The sequence below is a fragment of the Phoxinus phoxinus genome (assembly GCF_949152265.1).
Source record: "Phoxinus phoxinus genome assembly, chromosome: 24".
Lineage (NCBI taxonomy): Eukaryota > Metazoa > Chordata > Actinopteri > Cypriniformes > Leuciscidae > Phoxinus > Phoxinus phoxinus.
Genome location: NC_136899.1, coordinates 12247521 through 12263855, shown reverse-complemented (window position 1 = coordinate 12263855; position 16335 = coordinate 12247521). Strand labels below are relative to the sequence as shown.

At 36.7% G+C, this 16335-nt stretch overlaps 1 protein-coding gene across 14 annotated transcripts in view; it reads right to left on the bottom strand.

Moving 5' to 3' along the window:
• Positions 1-16335, bottom strand: part of relch (RAB11 binding and LisH domain, coiled-coil and HEAT repeat containing) — a 46411-nt gene that overhangs the window by 12736 nt on the left and 17340 nt on the right. For 9 of the 14 annotated variants that reach the window (XR_013796383.1, XR_013796384.1, XR_013796385.1 and 6 more), the window contains 11 exons: positions 15951-16026; positions 14221-14316; positions 8914-9026; positions 8728-8818; positions 5246-5317; positions 4572-4712; positions 4289-4453; positions 3199-3346; positions 2749-2905; positions 480-603; positions 253-301 (listed from right to left, as the gene is read on the bottom strand). Coding sequence is in view for 10 of the 14 variants with exons in the window: in XM_079602415.1 (XP_079458541.1) it covers positions 253-301; positions 480-603; positions 2749-2905; positions 3199-3346; positions 4289-4453; positions 4572-4712; positions 5246-5317; positions 8728-8818; positions 8914-9026; positions 14221-14316; positions 15951-16026 (1232 nt within the window). In the remaining 4 variants the exon portion in view is untranslated. Of the gene's footprint in view, positions 1-252; positions 302-479; positions 604-2748; positions 2906-3198; positions 3347-4288; positions 4454-4571; positions 4713-5245; positions 5318-8727; positions 8819-8913; positions 9027-13936; positions 14000-14220; positions 14317-15950; positions 16027-16335 lie in introns of those variants that run through there. The other 5 variants (XM_079602418.1, XM_079602419.1, XM_079602423.1 and 2 more) reach the window with 2 other exon arrangements.

Here is a 16335-nt window from a genome sequence, read left to right as displayed (position 1 = left end):
ACCATTAAAATGATACCACATGGCTAGTTTTGTTGGCAGATACTTAACCATTGACTTGTTTTAACTCAACAAACATTCAAAGAATGAAAGAAAGAGCTCCATTTTCAAATCCCATGAAGAGTAAAAACACATATTTGACACACTAGTCTCCAGCTTGGGAAATAGATATAGAGACTAAGAGTGTGTGTTCTCTTCCCAGCCCCTCCTCTGACAGCGGGGGTGTTATTCTTGGTTAACTGAACATTCACTCACCCACATTTTCCTCAGATAGCCGCAAGATTTCTTGGAATTGAGGTTTTACCTTCAAAAAGGAGGGAAAAACAACACCTAAATTAAATTGGAAGTGCTGAACTGTGTAACTGAGCCAGACTATTTGCAGCACAAACTCTATTTAGCTCCTTCACTTTTCCAAATGAAGAAAAAAAAGGTAATAAAGAGAGAGAGAGAGATTGCTGTATGGAAAGCATGGCCTGTCCTACCTTGGTGTTGGTAAAGATTTTCCCAAATGTCCGACATAATCTCCAGAAGAACCTGGAGAACTCGTGCACACAGGTGGATGAGGTGACGTTGATGCGTCCTACAATCTCTATTATCTGTGGTAAACTGTGGAGAGAAACCAGAATTAGGTCCAGTTCAAATGTAGGTGAAGGCCATTTATATACAACACGTGAACTACATTTCAGTTCAGTGCATTAATGTTAACAGATACAACTTTTGATTTTAATAATGTATTAGTAAATGTTAAGATTAACTAAGAATAATGCATGCTGTAGAAGTATTGTTTAATGTAAGGTAATTAATGTAGTTAACCGATGTAAACAAATGAAACCTTACTGTAGTGTTCCCAAAAATTAGAAGGATTTCAAGTAAAATGTACCTTAAATGAAAGGGACAATAGTATGCACTTTAGTAGCATTTTATTTTTTACAGCCAAAAATACTTAAAATGTTGTTTTAAATGGATTTTAGTTTCTGGATTAACTAAACATGCTGTTTTGCTATACCTTTAGGATTTCAATATGTAAATTACCTCTGTTATAAAGTTTATTTTTTTGTTCAAGTTCAAGTTAGCAGCAAGCATGACTATTCATGGCTATATACACATTGACATGACATGTATGCATATGTATCAAAACATATTTTATATATATATTTTATCTTTGATTAAAAAAATATATAAAAACTTTGGAACCTTTAAATATAATTTTTATGCAAATGTGTTAAAACTATGACATCATAAATAAAATGCTTTAAAAATTAGAGATATTAAGTAATACATTTAAATGAATAAAATACATCTTGGCCTCAAAAAACGAAATATGGCCTCACTCACTTAAAAACCTCTTCAAAATAATTAAAGGGTAACTGTTGCCAAAATTGAACCTAGGCTCTTTTTGTTTATCTACCCGAGTTATACTTTCATGTAAAAGCATAATTAGAATGGAAACGCCACTTTTAAGATTGACCGTATTTTCGTTTTAGGTCAAAATGCCTTTTGGGAGTGCATGGGGCACTTCTATGATAGCATCAAAATCGGGATTTTTAAAACACCAAGAAGGCTCGACACAACATAAAACTGTGCTTGAAGTATCACCAGGGGCTCTACACATGAACTTGAGCATTGACTACATTGAGAACACAAAGTTTACTAAAAAGAAAGGTTTTGAACAACTCACTGTAGCTGTTGTTCTTCCCGGCCGCCAGCATTTTGTCAGTCAAAAATAGTCGATCTGTATCACTGAATCATTTCATTATTATATAAGGATCCTTTTTCAAATACAAGGTCAATATTGCTTTTCACTAACGACAAAACAACAAATTATCTGTGAATTTATATGGAACTAAGCTTTAGGAGCTTTCCATCTTTACTCTCCTCCCTGTTACGTTGCATTCGGAGATCGACTACTTTTGACTGATAAAAAAAACAGCCACCGGAAATACTAACTGATAAAGTGAGTCGTACAAAACCTTTATCACTCTGATGTAAGTTCAAGTGTCTGTTTTTAAAATAAGTTTGTTTTTAGTTAGTTACGTGATGCTATAAAAACGGTGGTGTAACGTCATGATTGGCAGCTGTGATTGACAGGCTCTCTAAGTGAAGCACCAACAGACTTTTTTTCAGGATCTTCGAGGACTGAGGAGATTGTATTTACTTTGTTTTAAAAAGCCTTGTCGTACTGCAATCAACAGACATCAAAATTGGAGCAGAACGGAGGTACGGAGCAGACAAAGTCCACTTAAAAAAAATTGCAGGGAGAGTGCATCGTGTGAGAGTGAGGGCGGGGCGTTGATTTCGCAGGTTTACTTCCTGCTCACTACTGCGCAGGTCTGGACCCGAGATCGCTACTGCGCAGACTCAAGTACCAAGATGCCAGCGCCATATCGGGACAATGCCGGCTTCAGTTCTCACCAATAGAAGAGAGCGAAGGGGCGTCGTCCATCTTTTTTTACAGTCTATGGTCTGGAGTCATTTAACACTTTATGACCCTTGGTTTTCACTTATAAATGATCTAGCTTTTAAATATGAATACTAATAGTACAGCACAAGATCAAGGAAAACTGTTTTTATGAACACATATGCATGCCATTTAACTCTCTAGAACGTCTGAGGTGTGGCCCGCTGGTAGAGCACATGCTCCAACATGAGTGGGTGACCCAAGTTCCTGTCTCCACCTTCAATAAAAATGTCAAAAGAGGCCAAAAACCAGAGGTCAAAAGGAGTAAGAGTGTGCGTGAGATATCCACTCACAACTGGTTGACCACCCAGAGCAAACTGTCCCATCCTGTAGTTCCTTCATGCTGGAGCTGATGATCATATAACTGCAGCAGAACTGCCAACTGCTCTCGGCTGCCCACGATGGTGGCCACGTCCTGCAACGGGGAGGCTGGCCGCGGGAATCGGGTCACTGCAGGGTCACATGAACGCACACACACACACACACACACACACAGAAGCAGACTTTAAAAACCAGGAATACACCAAAAAAAGCATAACTGCGCAAATCATCGGACACGGCCGCAGCGCGTAAATGAAAGAGCACTTTGATAATGAGCCCAAACCCAGAGAGCAACCTCAACATGGCAGGAACCCTACAGTTACACTGAGTCAGGCGCCAGGTCTGCATCGCTAAACGTGGCCTGACTGAGAATGTTAGCGAAAAACGCGTGCGTGCACATGTTGACACTGGCCGACCCTCACCCTCGATAGGAGGCACGTCCCCCTGTAGGTTGGCTCGGCTGGTGAAGGGGGCGTTCTGAAGCAGCACCGCAAACAGAGCCGGGATGAGGGACTGAAGCGCTGACAGATACATATGCAGCTTGTGTTCATCTAGACCATATTCACCCTGCTGGAGAGACAGAGACAGAGAGAGGAATAACTGAAGGGAGCTAAAAGAGTGTCTGTAGCGCTGTACATGTTTTGCTAAATTTGTGGGGACAAAATTTCTTTAAACATCCCCAAAAGGACTGCAAAACCTGGCCAAAATCTTGAAGTTTGAAGTCAACTTAATATTTTTGGAGTTGAATTGTTAGAATCAAATATGTTTTAAGATTCCACACTAAAGATTCAAATGTACAATACATAATGTAAAAAAAAGAAGTTTGGGGTCAGTAAGGTTTTTTGATGTCTCTTATGATCACTATGGCTACATGTATTGTAATTGTGAAATATTACAATTTAAAATAACTATTGCTATTTTAAAATGTTTTTTTTTTTATATATTTTTTTTTTAATATACTGATTTGCTGCTCAATAAACATTTATTATTAATATCAATGTTGAAAACTGTTGTGCTGCTTAGTATTTTAGTATGGAAACCATGATATATATTTTCTATACATGATTTTTTGATGGATAGAAAGTTCAAAAGAACAGCATTTATTTGAAACAGACACTATTTGTAAGAATGTCAAAATCTTTACTGTCACTTTTGATCAATTTAATGTCCTTGATTAAATTATTCAAATTATTGAAAAAAATTATTCTAAACAAATGTTATACTAAATATGCAATTCTGAGTTTAAATATTCATATAAAAAAAAAGACTCTACTGAAAAGATTAAAGGAATTGAATCTAAATGTTCATTCTAAAGATTAAAGTACTGTACATAGATTCTAATGGTTCCATTCTAAATATTCAATCTTTTTAGAATTGAAAGATTCCATTCTAAAAAAAAATTTTTTTTTTAAAACATTCAGAACAGGCCAAGTGTAAACATGCTAAGCAAACATAATGTGGAGCGGCAGTCCTCAAAAGGATGTAATTTTGTGTGTGTGTTCTGGTTTTCACCTTGAGCAGTTTCTCGATGCGCGTGAGGAGGGAGGGCATGAGCTGGGACTGTAAGTTGCCCAGTTCTGTGCACCAGGCAGCGAAGGCAGGAATGAACACTTGGTGGGTGGCACTGACCACCCTCTCTGACGGGTCGCCCAGAGACAACAGCATCAGCTCAAAGCCCTGTTACACAGCCATATACAAAATATGCACACACATACATAAGAAAATACTAGTCAAATTACTGTGAAATCTTAAAAAATAAATAAAAAAAATGCTTGAATGCAAAAGAAGCACACACCTGGGAGTATTTGTCTGGATCGTCAATGTAGGCCATTATAATAGCTAAACTTTTCACCACGGCTTCTCGGACCATATCTGCTTTATCTTCAGCCAACATTTGCTGAAGCATGGACAGAACCAAGGAGCTTCGGATCTCCTTCTGCACACACACACACATATTTGTATTGCCATGCCAGTTCTGAATCCCAACACAGAATCTTTTTTGTGTGTACTGCTATGTTTAGTTAAATCATTAAGTGTTTCTACTCACGAGTTAGTGAGTAAACATCAGACACTCCATTATAGACAGGAGAATTCAAAGGCAAAAAAAGGCACAACGCCAACAATCAGAGCGCAGTTTGAGCCAAATCAGTCTCAATATATTCATAGCACTAAACGAACAGCCAGAGAGCGTTCCAACCGTAACTCTATGTTGTACAGCCACTGTAAACAAACAGCATTCCTCCATAGCAACACACACATGTGATCAAAGTGAAAATAAATGTAAACTGAGTTTGCACTGATATTCGACAGTTTGATTATTTGATAATTATCATTTGATTATATCAACATGCTCTTGCTTGACTACATCTAGAGTTTAGTGATCACTAACTGTGACATTGTTGAAAGGTGGACATGATTAATGTGTCCCAGTTAGACAGCTTTTATATTTAGAGGAACAGAGTCTCTCACGGGTAAATAAGGGGCCAGGGCTCCACATGCTTCCGCCACCAGAAGTCTTCTCTCTGGATACTTGTGGTTGATCTGAGAGAGAGAGAAACACACATGCAACTCAGACATACACAGACAGCGCAAGACACAACACGGCAGCGTCAGGTCCAGCTCTGACCGCAGAACTGCATACCCACCCGTACCCTCTGTAAACCACATTAGCTCATATTTTTCTGTTAAACTCTGAAATTGTTACGGTTCTTTCCTGAGCGGAAATAGGTTTCCATGTGGGGAGTGGTATGAATGTACTGTACTTATGAGAGTTTCCTTAAAACTAACAGTAAACATGGGGATGTGTAGCAAGCCATGGAATGTTGAAATATTTAACATTTCTATAAATATTCGATTACTACATTTCCCCCCACAGAAATCTAACAGCTAAAAGTCTTAAAAGACTAAAAGATTCCATTCAAGATTCAAATATAAAATTTCACAAAATCCATTCTAAAAATAGTCAAATATTCCATTATAAAGATTCCACTATAAAGATTTAATTCTAAAACCAAATACTTTAATGGATATAGTACTTTTTCAAAGTTGAAGTTCTAAAATATAAAATGATTGAAATATTTAAAACTTTTTTTAAACTATAAATATAAATATCGATTTACTAAAATTTTAAAAGACTAAAAGATTCCATTCGATAGATTAATAAAGATTTATAAAAGATAAAAAAAGATTTGTAAAAAAATTACTAAACATTTAATTCTAAAGTTGAAATAATTAAATTCTAAAAAGGTTCAAATATTCTATTCTAAACAGACTCAAGGATGCCACTCTAAAAGGGATTCAAATATTCCATTGTTTGTTTATTACGTTTTTTAACGCCATGTTAGCATCGGGACTATTTACATGGCAAACACAGTCAATATTACAATCCATAAAACATTTCAACTTGACATACAGAAAATCTAAAATATTCCATGTAAACATGTTTCTGAATAAAAGCGTTTTCGGGCAGTATCATAAAAATGACAGTCCAACAGAATATGTTTAGCAGTCAAAGGAACGTGACACGAGAGACATAAAGGAGGAACTTCGCCTCAAACATTCCATTGTAAAAATATTCTATTATAAAGACTGCATTTTTAAATAGATTCAAAGATTCCATTCTAAAAATATTCAAATAATCTAGTCTAAAAAGATCCATAAACTGTCCAAGTAAAATCTAAAAATGCTTAAAATATTTAAGTGTGACATAATTGTCTAAATACGTTTGAGACCACTTTATGCAGATTTAAAAAGGGACCATATATTAAACTTCTGTTATACTTTTTTCAGTGCTAGTAAAGGATTTTTTTTTGCTCAAAAATTTAGTTTTCTCTGACCCTCTCTGAAATAAACAGTAGCTTATTTTGCCACTGCACCTTCGATATGCAAATGAGATCTGCTAGGATTGGCTAACCTCACATGTGAAAACTTTTAACATTGTCCAAACTGTCTTTCATCAGTACGGCCAAGTTGCTAAAGTGATTAGGTATGTTGTAACACAAAGTATGCCTACACAATTAAATAGAAAATCCTGCTTGTCTTCCTTAAGGGATCATGACCTGAGAAATCAAATCTGTCTTGAGGCCTTTGCACCATAAAATCAACATGCAAGTTTCATAGCTTAGAACGTTCTCATCATTAAACAAAGCATTTATTTAATCAAGCTCCAAAAACTGCTTATTGTGATAATGCAGGATCTGTGACGACACACTGGCATATATATTTGCATATGACTACCTCCAGAGCAAGACATCAACAAATAGTTATACACCATAGCACCATAGGCCCCGCCCACTGGCATTCAGTCACTTAATGACTGTCATTTGCCTTCACTGGATGTAGGAAAAGCAAATAGATTAGAACCCATTATAATGACTGACGCTGTCTACACTGGATATAGTATACAGATGTGCGTTCAGTTTCTGACATGCTTCGCACACTCGAGTCTGTTGACAACAGGACAAAAGGAAGAGGCATCGAAAACGCATCCAGTTTAAACCGCTTGTTTGCGTCTCTGTACAGACTTCAAAAGGATCCCAGTCTTGGAAACATGGTTTATCATAATGGCATCCCGGATCACGTCGGAGGATTATATGTTTGTTCAGTGCATTTTATTTTGTAAACGAGGCAGTGTAATGGAGAGTTTGCAAAGAAACTTCTGTTGAAAGATGAAGCAGCCAACTGTATTGAATCTGACACCAACTACATAAACAGTAAGTAAATGATTTAATAGTGTTTTGAAAACATTATCCATATAAAACCGTTTATCCAAAAAAAAAAAATGTTTTACTGACAAAGCATTAAAGGGGGGGTACAATGGTGTTTCATGTATTCAGAGTTGTTTACAGTGTTAAAGAGATGGATTCTCATGCTAATAATGGCCAAAGTTTGAAAAGTTATTTTGAACGAATAACAGAGAATTTCTGTGCTGAAAATCATACTTCCGGATTGCAACACGTTTCGGCTGGTTTTTTTCTATCGTAGATCTAATGACGTAGACCAGAGTGGAACTCCTTATATGAGCATTGCTCTCGGAAAAGCGCGTTCACGCACACGTCGACCAGAGGAGAGAAAGACCGCGCTCATCGGCGCATAGACATCATATATCTCTATATAATATCTATGCATCGACGCGCTACTACCGGAAATCATCATCAGCAGCGCTAAATAGGAATGGTTGATGTCAAGAATGTCTCCAAAAAAGTGTGTTTTGGGATGTGAGGGAAAGTTTACCTTGTTCAGCTTCCCAAAGAACCCAGTGTTACTGGAACAGTGGATGCAGTTTGTATTTCCGGGACAGCAAAGGAGTGTGGCAAGTGCGGTTTTGTGTTCTGGTCATTTCAGTGACGAATGTTTTATTAACAAGGCCGAGGTCGTCGCTGGATTTGCAAACCAAATACTATATATACATATATATAGTAATATGACCTACCGCACCACGATCGATAATAAGCAAACCTTCCCGGGCGCTCCCGCTTGACTCTATAGCTCCGCCCACGCCCAGAATCAAGGACCTCGGCTTTTTCCGGTTAGAATCGGAAAGCTGTATTTTTATTTTATAAATATGATGAAACTAAAGACTTTTTGGAGATATGAAGGACGCACTATTACTCTATAGGTACTCAAGATTAACATGAGATTGACTGAAACTAAGTATTTTACCCCCCCTTTAACTCGCGTGCAATAGAGAGTGGGCTTAGATACTGTTTCTGCGGTCACGTAAGCCAATCATAACAGCGGACGTTTTCTGATAAGCCTTAAAGGAGCCGCCACTTAAAACTAGATAATTTCAGACAGAGGGTCAGAATGAGGGTTAAAAATAATAGTTTTTTCACATATTTATTTGATTTATTAACATTATAAGCAACATATTAAAATAATAATTAAAAAAAGTATTCCTTTACCAGGTGGGCAGTTATTACGTGATGAGTGTATACGAGTTTAGAACTAACCTGTTCCCAGCACTGCGGCAAAAGTTCGGCTTCAACCCGAGTGGGACCCACATGGCGAGCGAATGCAACACACCCGGTCAGAATCATCTGCCTGAAGAGGAACATTACAGCAGAATGTTATCAGACCCGAAACAAAACCGCCATTGGTCAGTTTACACATGCGCAGATGCCCAAACGCGCACACACCTTTGCTCATCGTCAGGTCTCTTGATAAGATTAAAGAGGATGTGCAGTAGCTGGTCTCTTTCTTTGGGCTCGGGGTGAAGGCAGGCCGTACACAGAATGAGAGGAATCAACTCCTGTGGACACACAAATGAACGTAGGTCAAATAATATGCGCTGTACACGGAAATAAACATATTCATGCACCCACTGAGACACGTCCTAAAGGGCTCGGAGAGGGAACTTCAGCAAGCAGGTATTTGAGGATACAGGGGAAGCTACTCTACTGAAGAAACACCTTCACCATTAAAGGAGAGAGTACAAGACACTAAATCACAGCACCAACTTGGGCTGGGCGATACATGTTGGATCTTCACCACATTTGCAACGATTTTGTTGGTGATATAATATTAAGAAACAATATGTCTACTGAAATAATTTTTTTAGGTCATTAAGTTTCCAAAAAACTATCATTAGACTAATTTAGGAATCATTCATTGTCTCATGATTCAAAAGTATGAGAATGTTTATTGCTAAAAAAAATGTGCATGCCATTTTTTATTATTTTATAGTGCTGTCAAATCAATTCTAAAATAAAAGCTTGTTTATATGATATATATATATATATATATATATATATATATATTTATATATATAATATATATACACACACACATTTATTATATAAAACAAACTTTTATTTTAGAATTAATTGATTTGACAGCACTATTATTTTTATTAAATACACTTATAAACACACTTAGAAAAATGCATTTACAATATATTTATTTAAAAAATACATAATATACAAAATAAATATGATTGTATTCCCTTAATTGTTTGTTGGATTTTCTATATTTCCATCTGGATAAAGGCATCTAAAAGTTCACACTCACAAAAAGTACTTTCAAGCCAAAGGAATAGTCTTGTACTAAGCAAAGAAAATAATAATAAATAAATAAAATAATAATAATGTTGACTATAAATTTGCATGACGTTTCCATTACCTTTTAAGATTTTATTAATTTGCATGAGCTTTTTTTAGGCTTGGAAATCAACCCTGATTTGAAATGGCATTTTTTCAGTTCCATGGAAACCATGTACAGTATATCAGTGCATATAAATGAAATTAACAATATAATTATTCTCTGTGCTCATTTAATGCAAAGCAATTTGGCAAAATGGCTTGATTCTTTTTAACTTAATTTGTATAGCTGTATAATGACAATTTAGATTAAATGAAGATTCTCTAAAAACCTTTTGAACCATTTCATAGAAAATAAATAAACAGAAATATACTGAATAGTCAAAAGGCTATACAAATTGAATAAATAAAAAGGACATATATCGCCTAGTCCTACTCCTACTGTAGCACCAAAGCCTATCTAAGCACATGTCGGTGTCATCATGTGTGTATGTGGATGATGTGTACAAGTGTTAGCCATTTAGCCATGTTAACCTATGGTTGTTTACTGTAATAGCAAGACAGTTACAAAAAGGAAACCTCACCAACACAACAGATATCGCATTACAGAACAGGCAGTGTGCCCTTGGAACACGTCTCATGGCCAAAAAGTGGTTACTAGCCCTGTTTTCAACGTTGATCAAAATAGAAACATCAGATTTCAGAATTCACATGAAGATTCAGCACAGAAGTGTTTATTTACTTTAGATTTATCTCATCTTGAGACGTGACTGTGGGTAGACCTCGGTCTCAAACGGACACTTTAAGTGAAAGATAGTTCAGCAAATATGCAGCAAGACTACAGGCTGTTTGACGCCGTGCTTGTTTGTTTGGACGGCCCTTTCAATACACCCATTCTGTCACCTGCCAAGAGTTAAAACCATCGTTTTAATCGGATGTTATGAAACTAAGGGCTGGTCTGTTGGAGCCGTTTCATGAGTAGTGACTCTGTGAGACTGAGGCATTCGGAGGCAGCCGTGTGCAGCGTCTCCAGCACCTGGAGGAGAGCTTTCAACAGAAGCACATTTATGAAGTATTTTATTTGGCTCCGGCCCAAAGCGAAAGCATGTAAATGTGTGAGTGGAAGCCGTGGAAGAGCTACTGGAAAAAGATGAAAGCTTACGGTCAGAACAACAAAAAGCAAGCATTAGGAATGGGAAGAGCTTTGCTATTTCGACCAATAAATGAATGCACACGCAGGTTTTCCAAGATCTCACCGCGTTAGTAAATAAATATCACACAAATGATTCTAGAGGGTTTTGACACTGAAAACATGATTTATATGCATTTTCCCTGACTTTCAAATCTTTTGTCATTTAAATAATTGTATATATTGTCATTATAACAATGAACAAGGTTTTAGAATTAATAAAATGTTTTTTTTACATACATATACACACACATAACCAATGAATTTCCATTAATTTTCCCTGACTTTCTATTCTTTTGCAAATTAAAAAAAATATTTTATATTTTACATTGTCCAAACACTTTTTGGGTCACTGTTGCTTCAAAAATAAATCTGTTCTGAACACAGAAGAAGAAAAAAAACTTAAGAACTCGCACGTTTGGATTCCTTGTCATTGTTTCCCATACAAACTTGTATTTATATATGCAAATCTGCAGCACTACCATCAGCCTGCATCGACTCATTTCTTGAATACGAAGGAAATCAACTGCTACACATCAAGATAACTGCCAACAGAAAGCAAAGAGGTCCAATAAGAAATACACCCACATATACAAACACACACCAGGCATAGTTCTGCAAGAAGAGTTTTGGACTGTTGCGAGAACACAACGTAAAGGCTGGTGTACCTGATCTTATCTGTTTCACATGGTAATCAATAACTTGAATAGCCTTTAATTCCGAAAGACTTTATCTTTACAATAAAGCTTTTGTAGGTGTACAGATGACCAGAATTATATTGCAAGGCAGGTGTTCCAGCAGCTCCTGATTAGTAATTGTTCTGCACCAGATGAGGGGGAAAAACTGAGGGTGTGGCGGAGTGCAAGTGCGCCTGAATTCAAGGAAGAAAGTTATTATGAAGCTAACAGAATTAACAGGCAAAGCTCAAAGTCCAGTTTAGGCGAGCGCGAGGAGATCTCTGCTCCTCGTGTGGTGTTTGTTTTCACTCGACTTCAGCCTGGAAAGCATCCAATTTGTCTTAAACTGTCACCTGGCATCCGTAAAACAGAACTGCCCTATGCAAATCAGAAGGGCCCAAAGGGGGAAATTGTGTGGAACGGTACACACACCTTTGGGTCTGCTCTAAGGATATGTGCAATGTGTGCATGTCCCTGGTGGGTTTTTTCTCTCTCTCTATAGTTTAGTCATTTAAACCAAATCAGCTCTGTAACAGGGAGGCAAAGAAAATGATTTAAACGAAAGGCAGCCATTATTACTGCAGCCTGAAGCACAGAAAATCACAGCACAGAAACGTTCCATTGCTTTGGCTGTCAAAGTACATTTGATAGCTATTTAGTTTAGTTACTCACTATTTATAAAACCAATTCAGATTGGATGAGCCACCGTTTTAAAATATATATTCACACACCTGTGACAGCAACTGTAAACGGCCAACAGTTGGGCTAATTAATTATATATTTGCAGAAATATAGCATATTTTGATTATTATTAACAATTTTATGGAACCATTTTACAATACGGTTTCATTTGTTAATATTAGTTAGCATAAAGCATTTATTAATCTTAGTTAATGTTAATCTCAACATTTACTAATAAACTTCTAAAATCTAAATTTGCATCTGTTAAGATTAGTTAATGCACTGTGAACTAACATGAACGCTAGCTTTTAATCAATTGACATTAACAAAGGTTAATAAATGCTGTAAAAATATAACTGGCGCATGAGCTTACATTTCCGCTCTCCTACATTTACATGTGTATGAATGGAAGTCAGTGGAACGAAATGTGAAGTGTGACGGCCACCCTTAGGGCTGTATTTTACAACGGTTTTAACACAGTTAAGGGGTTTTAGGGATGACACTTTACATCATGAAAAATAGGAATATACTTTAAAGTCAGCATGAAATGGAAGTGGCGAGTCTTTTCTTCCCTATTGTGACAGATATCCGAGTGAAACGGCTTCTTGAACAAGAAGGGAAAAAAAGTACTTAATTTTGTTCATCAGGAACTGATCGCTGGGTTGTTGTTTGCTGTTGCTGTGATGTCATGTGAGTGACCGATCCTACCCGCGTGCTAGTAAACACGTCATTCAACATTGTTAACGTTGTCAATTTTGATTCCATGGGGACTTCAACTATAGTAAAATCTGCCTATAGACATATTTTCCGTTGAAAAAGGAAGTTGAGGCGGGACATATCAAAGGGTTTTTCCCTTTTTCTATTGTCAATAGCTCTTAGTTTACGTCAAACCTTTCAATGGCCCTGAGTGCAAGATTAGCCATCAATTATTTGACAGCTTTCTTCCAGGAAAACATACAAAGCTGAAAGTAACAATTATAAAAGTGAAAGTTAATAAGAGTCAATAATAAACGCTTCCCCTGTTCTGTCATCTATGAATCGCTTGTTTTGCCTTATTTACTTTTTTTCGAATTTGAAATTTTGTTGATATTTATAATAATATTTTAAAAAGCAAATGTAGGATACATCACGTTATAAGATATCATAAATATGACAACAAAGGTATAAATTATTAAAAAAAGAAAAGAAAAAAGAAGAGTATATACCAGCTTCGGAAAGGCATTATATTGAAAAATAAATGTTTATGTTATAATTAACCCTCTGGTTAAGAACCATTGATTTTAAACAAAAATGCAGATTATTGCTGTGAATTAGTGTTTGTAAATACCTTGTTATGCCTAAAAAAATGACATTTAGAGCTTCATCAGTGTAGAAGTTCAATAATAAGCCAAGTTGAAACAAAACCAAAGCTTCAGTCATCAATAAAATAAGAAATTTATAAAAGGAAATGCATTTAAGAGTCACTGACAACAAAATAAGCCGATGAAAAGCCAAGCCAACTGAAAGGTCAAATGTCACACGCATGACGAAGGAAGGAGGGCTTGATGTGAGAACGTGCCGATGTGTTTCCACTCACCTGACAGAGGTGCACAACCATTCTCTATCGGAGCAGTGAGATGCATGCACAAAAGCAAGAGAAGAAATGAGTGAACAGAACAAAAGAGAAGAGAGGTGGACTGGGTGGGGGGAGGCATAGAGAGAGAGACACACACACATACAACTGCAATGGAAAAATAGAAGTTGAGTCAACACTGAATTAAGATTTGAATGAGAGGGAGAAGCCAGCCGCAGTGGACATGGAAGCCGTAGTTGGCTGATGGGAAATAGATGGGGCTGTTGGGTCGAAAGGTCATTGGTTACCTCTCGCTTGGCCAGCAGGACGTTGGGTACGATGTGTGGCAGACAGCGGCCCAGCATGAGCATGACGCTCTGCTCACTGTCAGCGATTCGAGACACCTGAGAAACGAGGACATGGGAATTAGACTCAAGAATGTCACCATTTAAAGACCATCATATAATCACACGTGCCTTAAAATTACTACATAGCTGCAACCCGAGAAGCTTTTCTGCTTTTGTATTCTGGACGTAGAAGACACCGTGAACTCTCAAATGTGCCTATTAATGCATTCCTGGTGATTTTGAAAGCAAAGACGACTGAACCGCTCCCCAGTGCACTTCTTTCTGTGCTAATGACCGTTTATAATAGTTTACTGGAAGAGTTCACTCAAAAATTACAATAGTCTTCATTTCTTTACCACTTATGTTATTCCAAATCTGTGTGACTTTCTGAACACAATAAAAGTGGTGGACACGACTTATTTCAAGTGTGAAATTTTATGATAGCTTTGTGTGATGAACAGACTGAAATTTCAATCATTATTAATTGATAATCTTCATCTCCAGTCAGTCATGCACCACTGCAACCGGATCATTGAGTGAGTGACTTGATAAATAAATTTTTGAATTATTTATATAGACTATTATAGTATTTAATAATATTTTGAATTCGGTTTTATTTTTTATATTTTAAGTTATCATTTTAATGTTTAAAGTTTTAGTAATTCTGTTATGCGCTATCGCCGTTTTCTTTTTAATATGACTATTTCGCTTTTATTTAATTTTCTTTCAGTTTTAGTTTTTGTATCTCATTTGTATCTGTTATATTGTATTTATTGTGCTTTTTCTTGTTATTAAATTATTTGTTTTTATTTTACTACTGACTGTTTACTTGTCTTTAATAATGTGTTAAATGTAGTTTGGCTGGTTTTATCTGTGGTATTGAAATTGGAATAGAGAATTGTGAATTTTCACTGGTATCATGGTTTCACGGCCGCTAAAAAATATTTATGGCCTCTAAATAAAGTCACCGGCCATTGGCAGGTGTAGCAAAAAGTTAGTTTTAGGCCCTGTTTTTAGGGCTGTCGAATGCTTGATTCTGATTGGTTGATGAATGTTCTAAGGTGTGCAATTACTTTTTTTTTTAGAAAAGGCAGAGCTAAAATAGTTCCAGGCAGGTTTTGACTGTATTAGTTCCATATATCACTGCACCAAATTTTTCAGTTTACATTTTTCAGCTAATGTTTAAATGTGATTTAATTTCAGCTTAATTTTAATTACTGAAAATGATTTTTAATAGTTTAAAATTAATTAATTTAGTTAATTAACACTACCAACACTGAATTAAATCACTTTGATTCATTAACAAATCATTTAGACTTGGTTTTGCAATTAAACTCAAGAGTTCATGGACAGATCTCAGGATTTTCAGTGAACTATTAATATTCGGTCTGTTCATCACACAAAGCTTTAGAGGACTTAGGAATACAGTGCATGAGTGATATAGAGCGTTTTAAAGACACAGCTATGGTGCCTTTTTCATCCTTTAGGTTTAAATGCATCAGGCCCTATATTCACTGTACCTGGACTGAAAAGTACAGCCAATTCAAATGTTCCAGTGAAAATTGCTGGTTTGAAACAAAATGAGGGTAAGTAAATAATGACAAACTTCTCATTTTTAGGTGAACTATGCCTTTAAGCGTCTCTACATGTGCTTGTGCATTTGTACCGGTATGCTACCCGATCCCACTCACCTCTGAGCCCAGCCTGCTGTCAGCAGACATTCGACAGAAGGACAAAAGTGCTTGGTGGAAGACCGGAGACAGATTTCTGCACAAGCAAACAAAACATGATTTAACAAGCCACCTCCACCTCCGGTTACCAACAACTCCACATATTAGCCCGGCTTTCCACAGCACAGAGCAAAACGCTGATATAGGAACAGTCAAAACAAGGAGAGCATAATTTGTCTGAATCAGCCTCGTGGGGTAAAAGTCCATCCGGAGCAGATGTGCAAAATGATGATGAATGGAATATATGGTGCCAGTTTGCACTGCAGTAAGAGCCGGGTGAGGACTGCACAGGTGCTGCCATCTAGTGGTCATAACAGCCTTGTTTCCAAAAGCTAGTAAGCTGCCT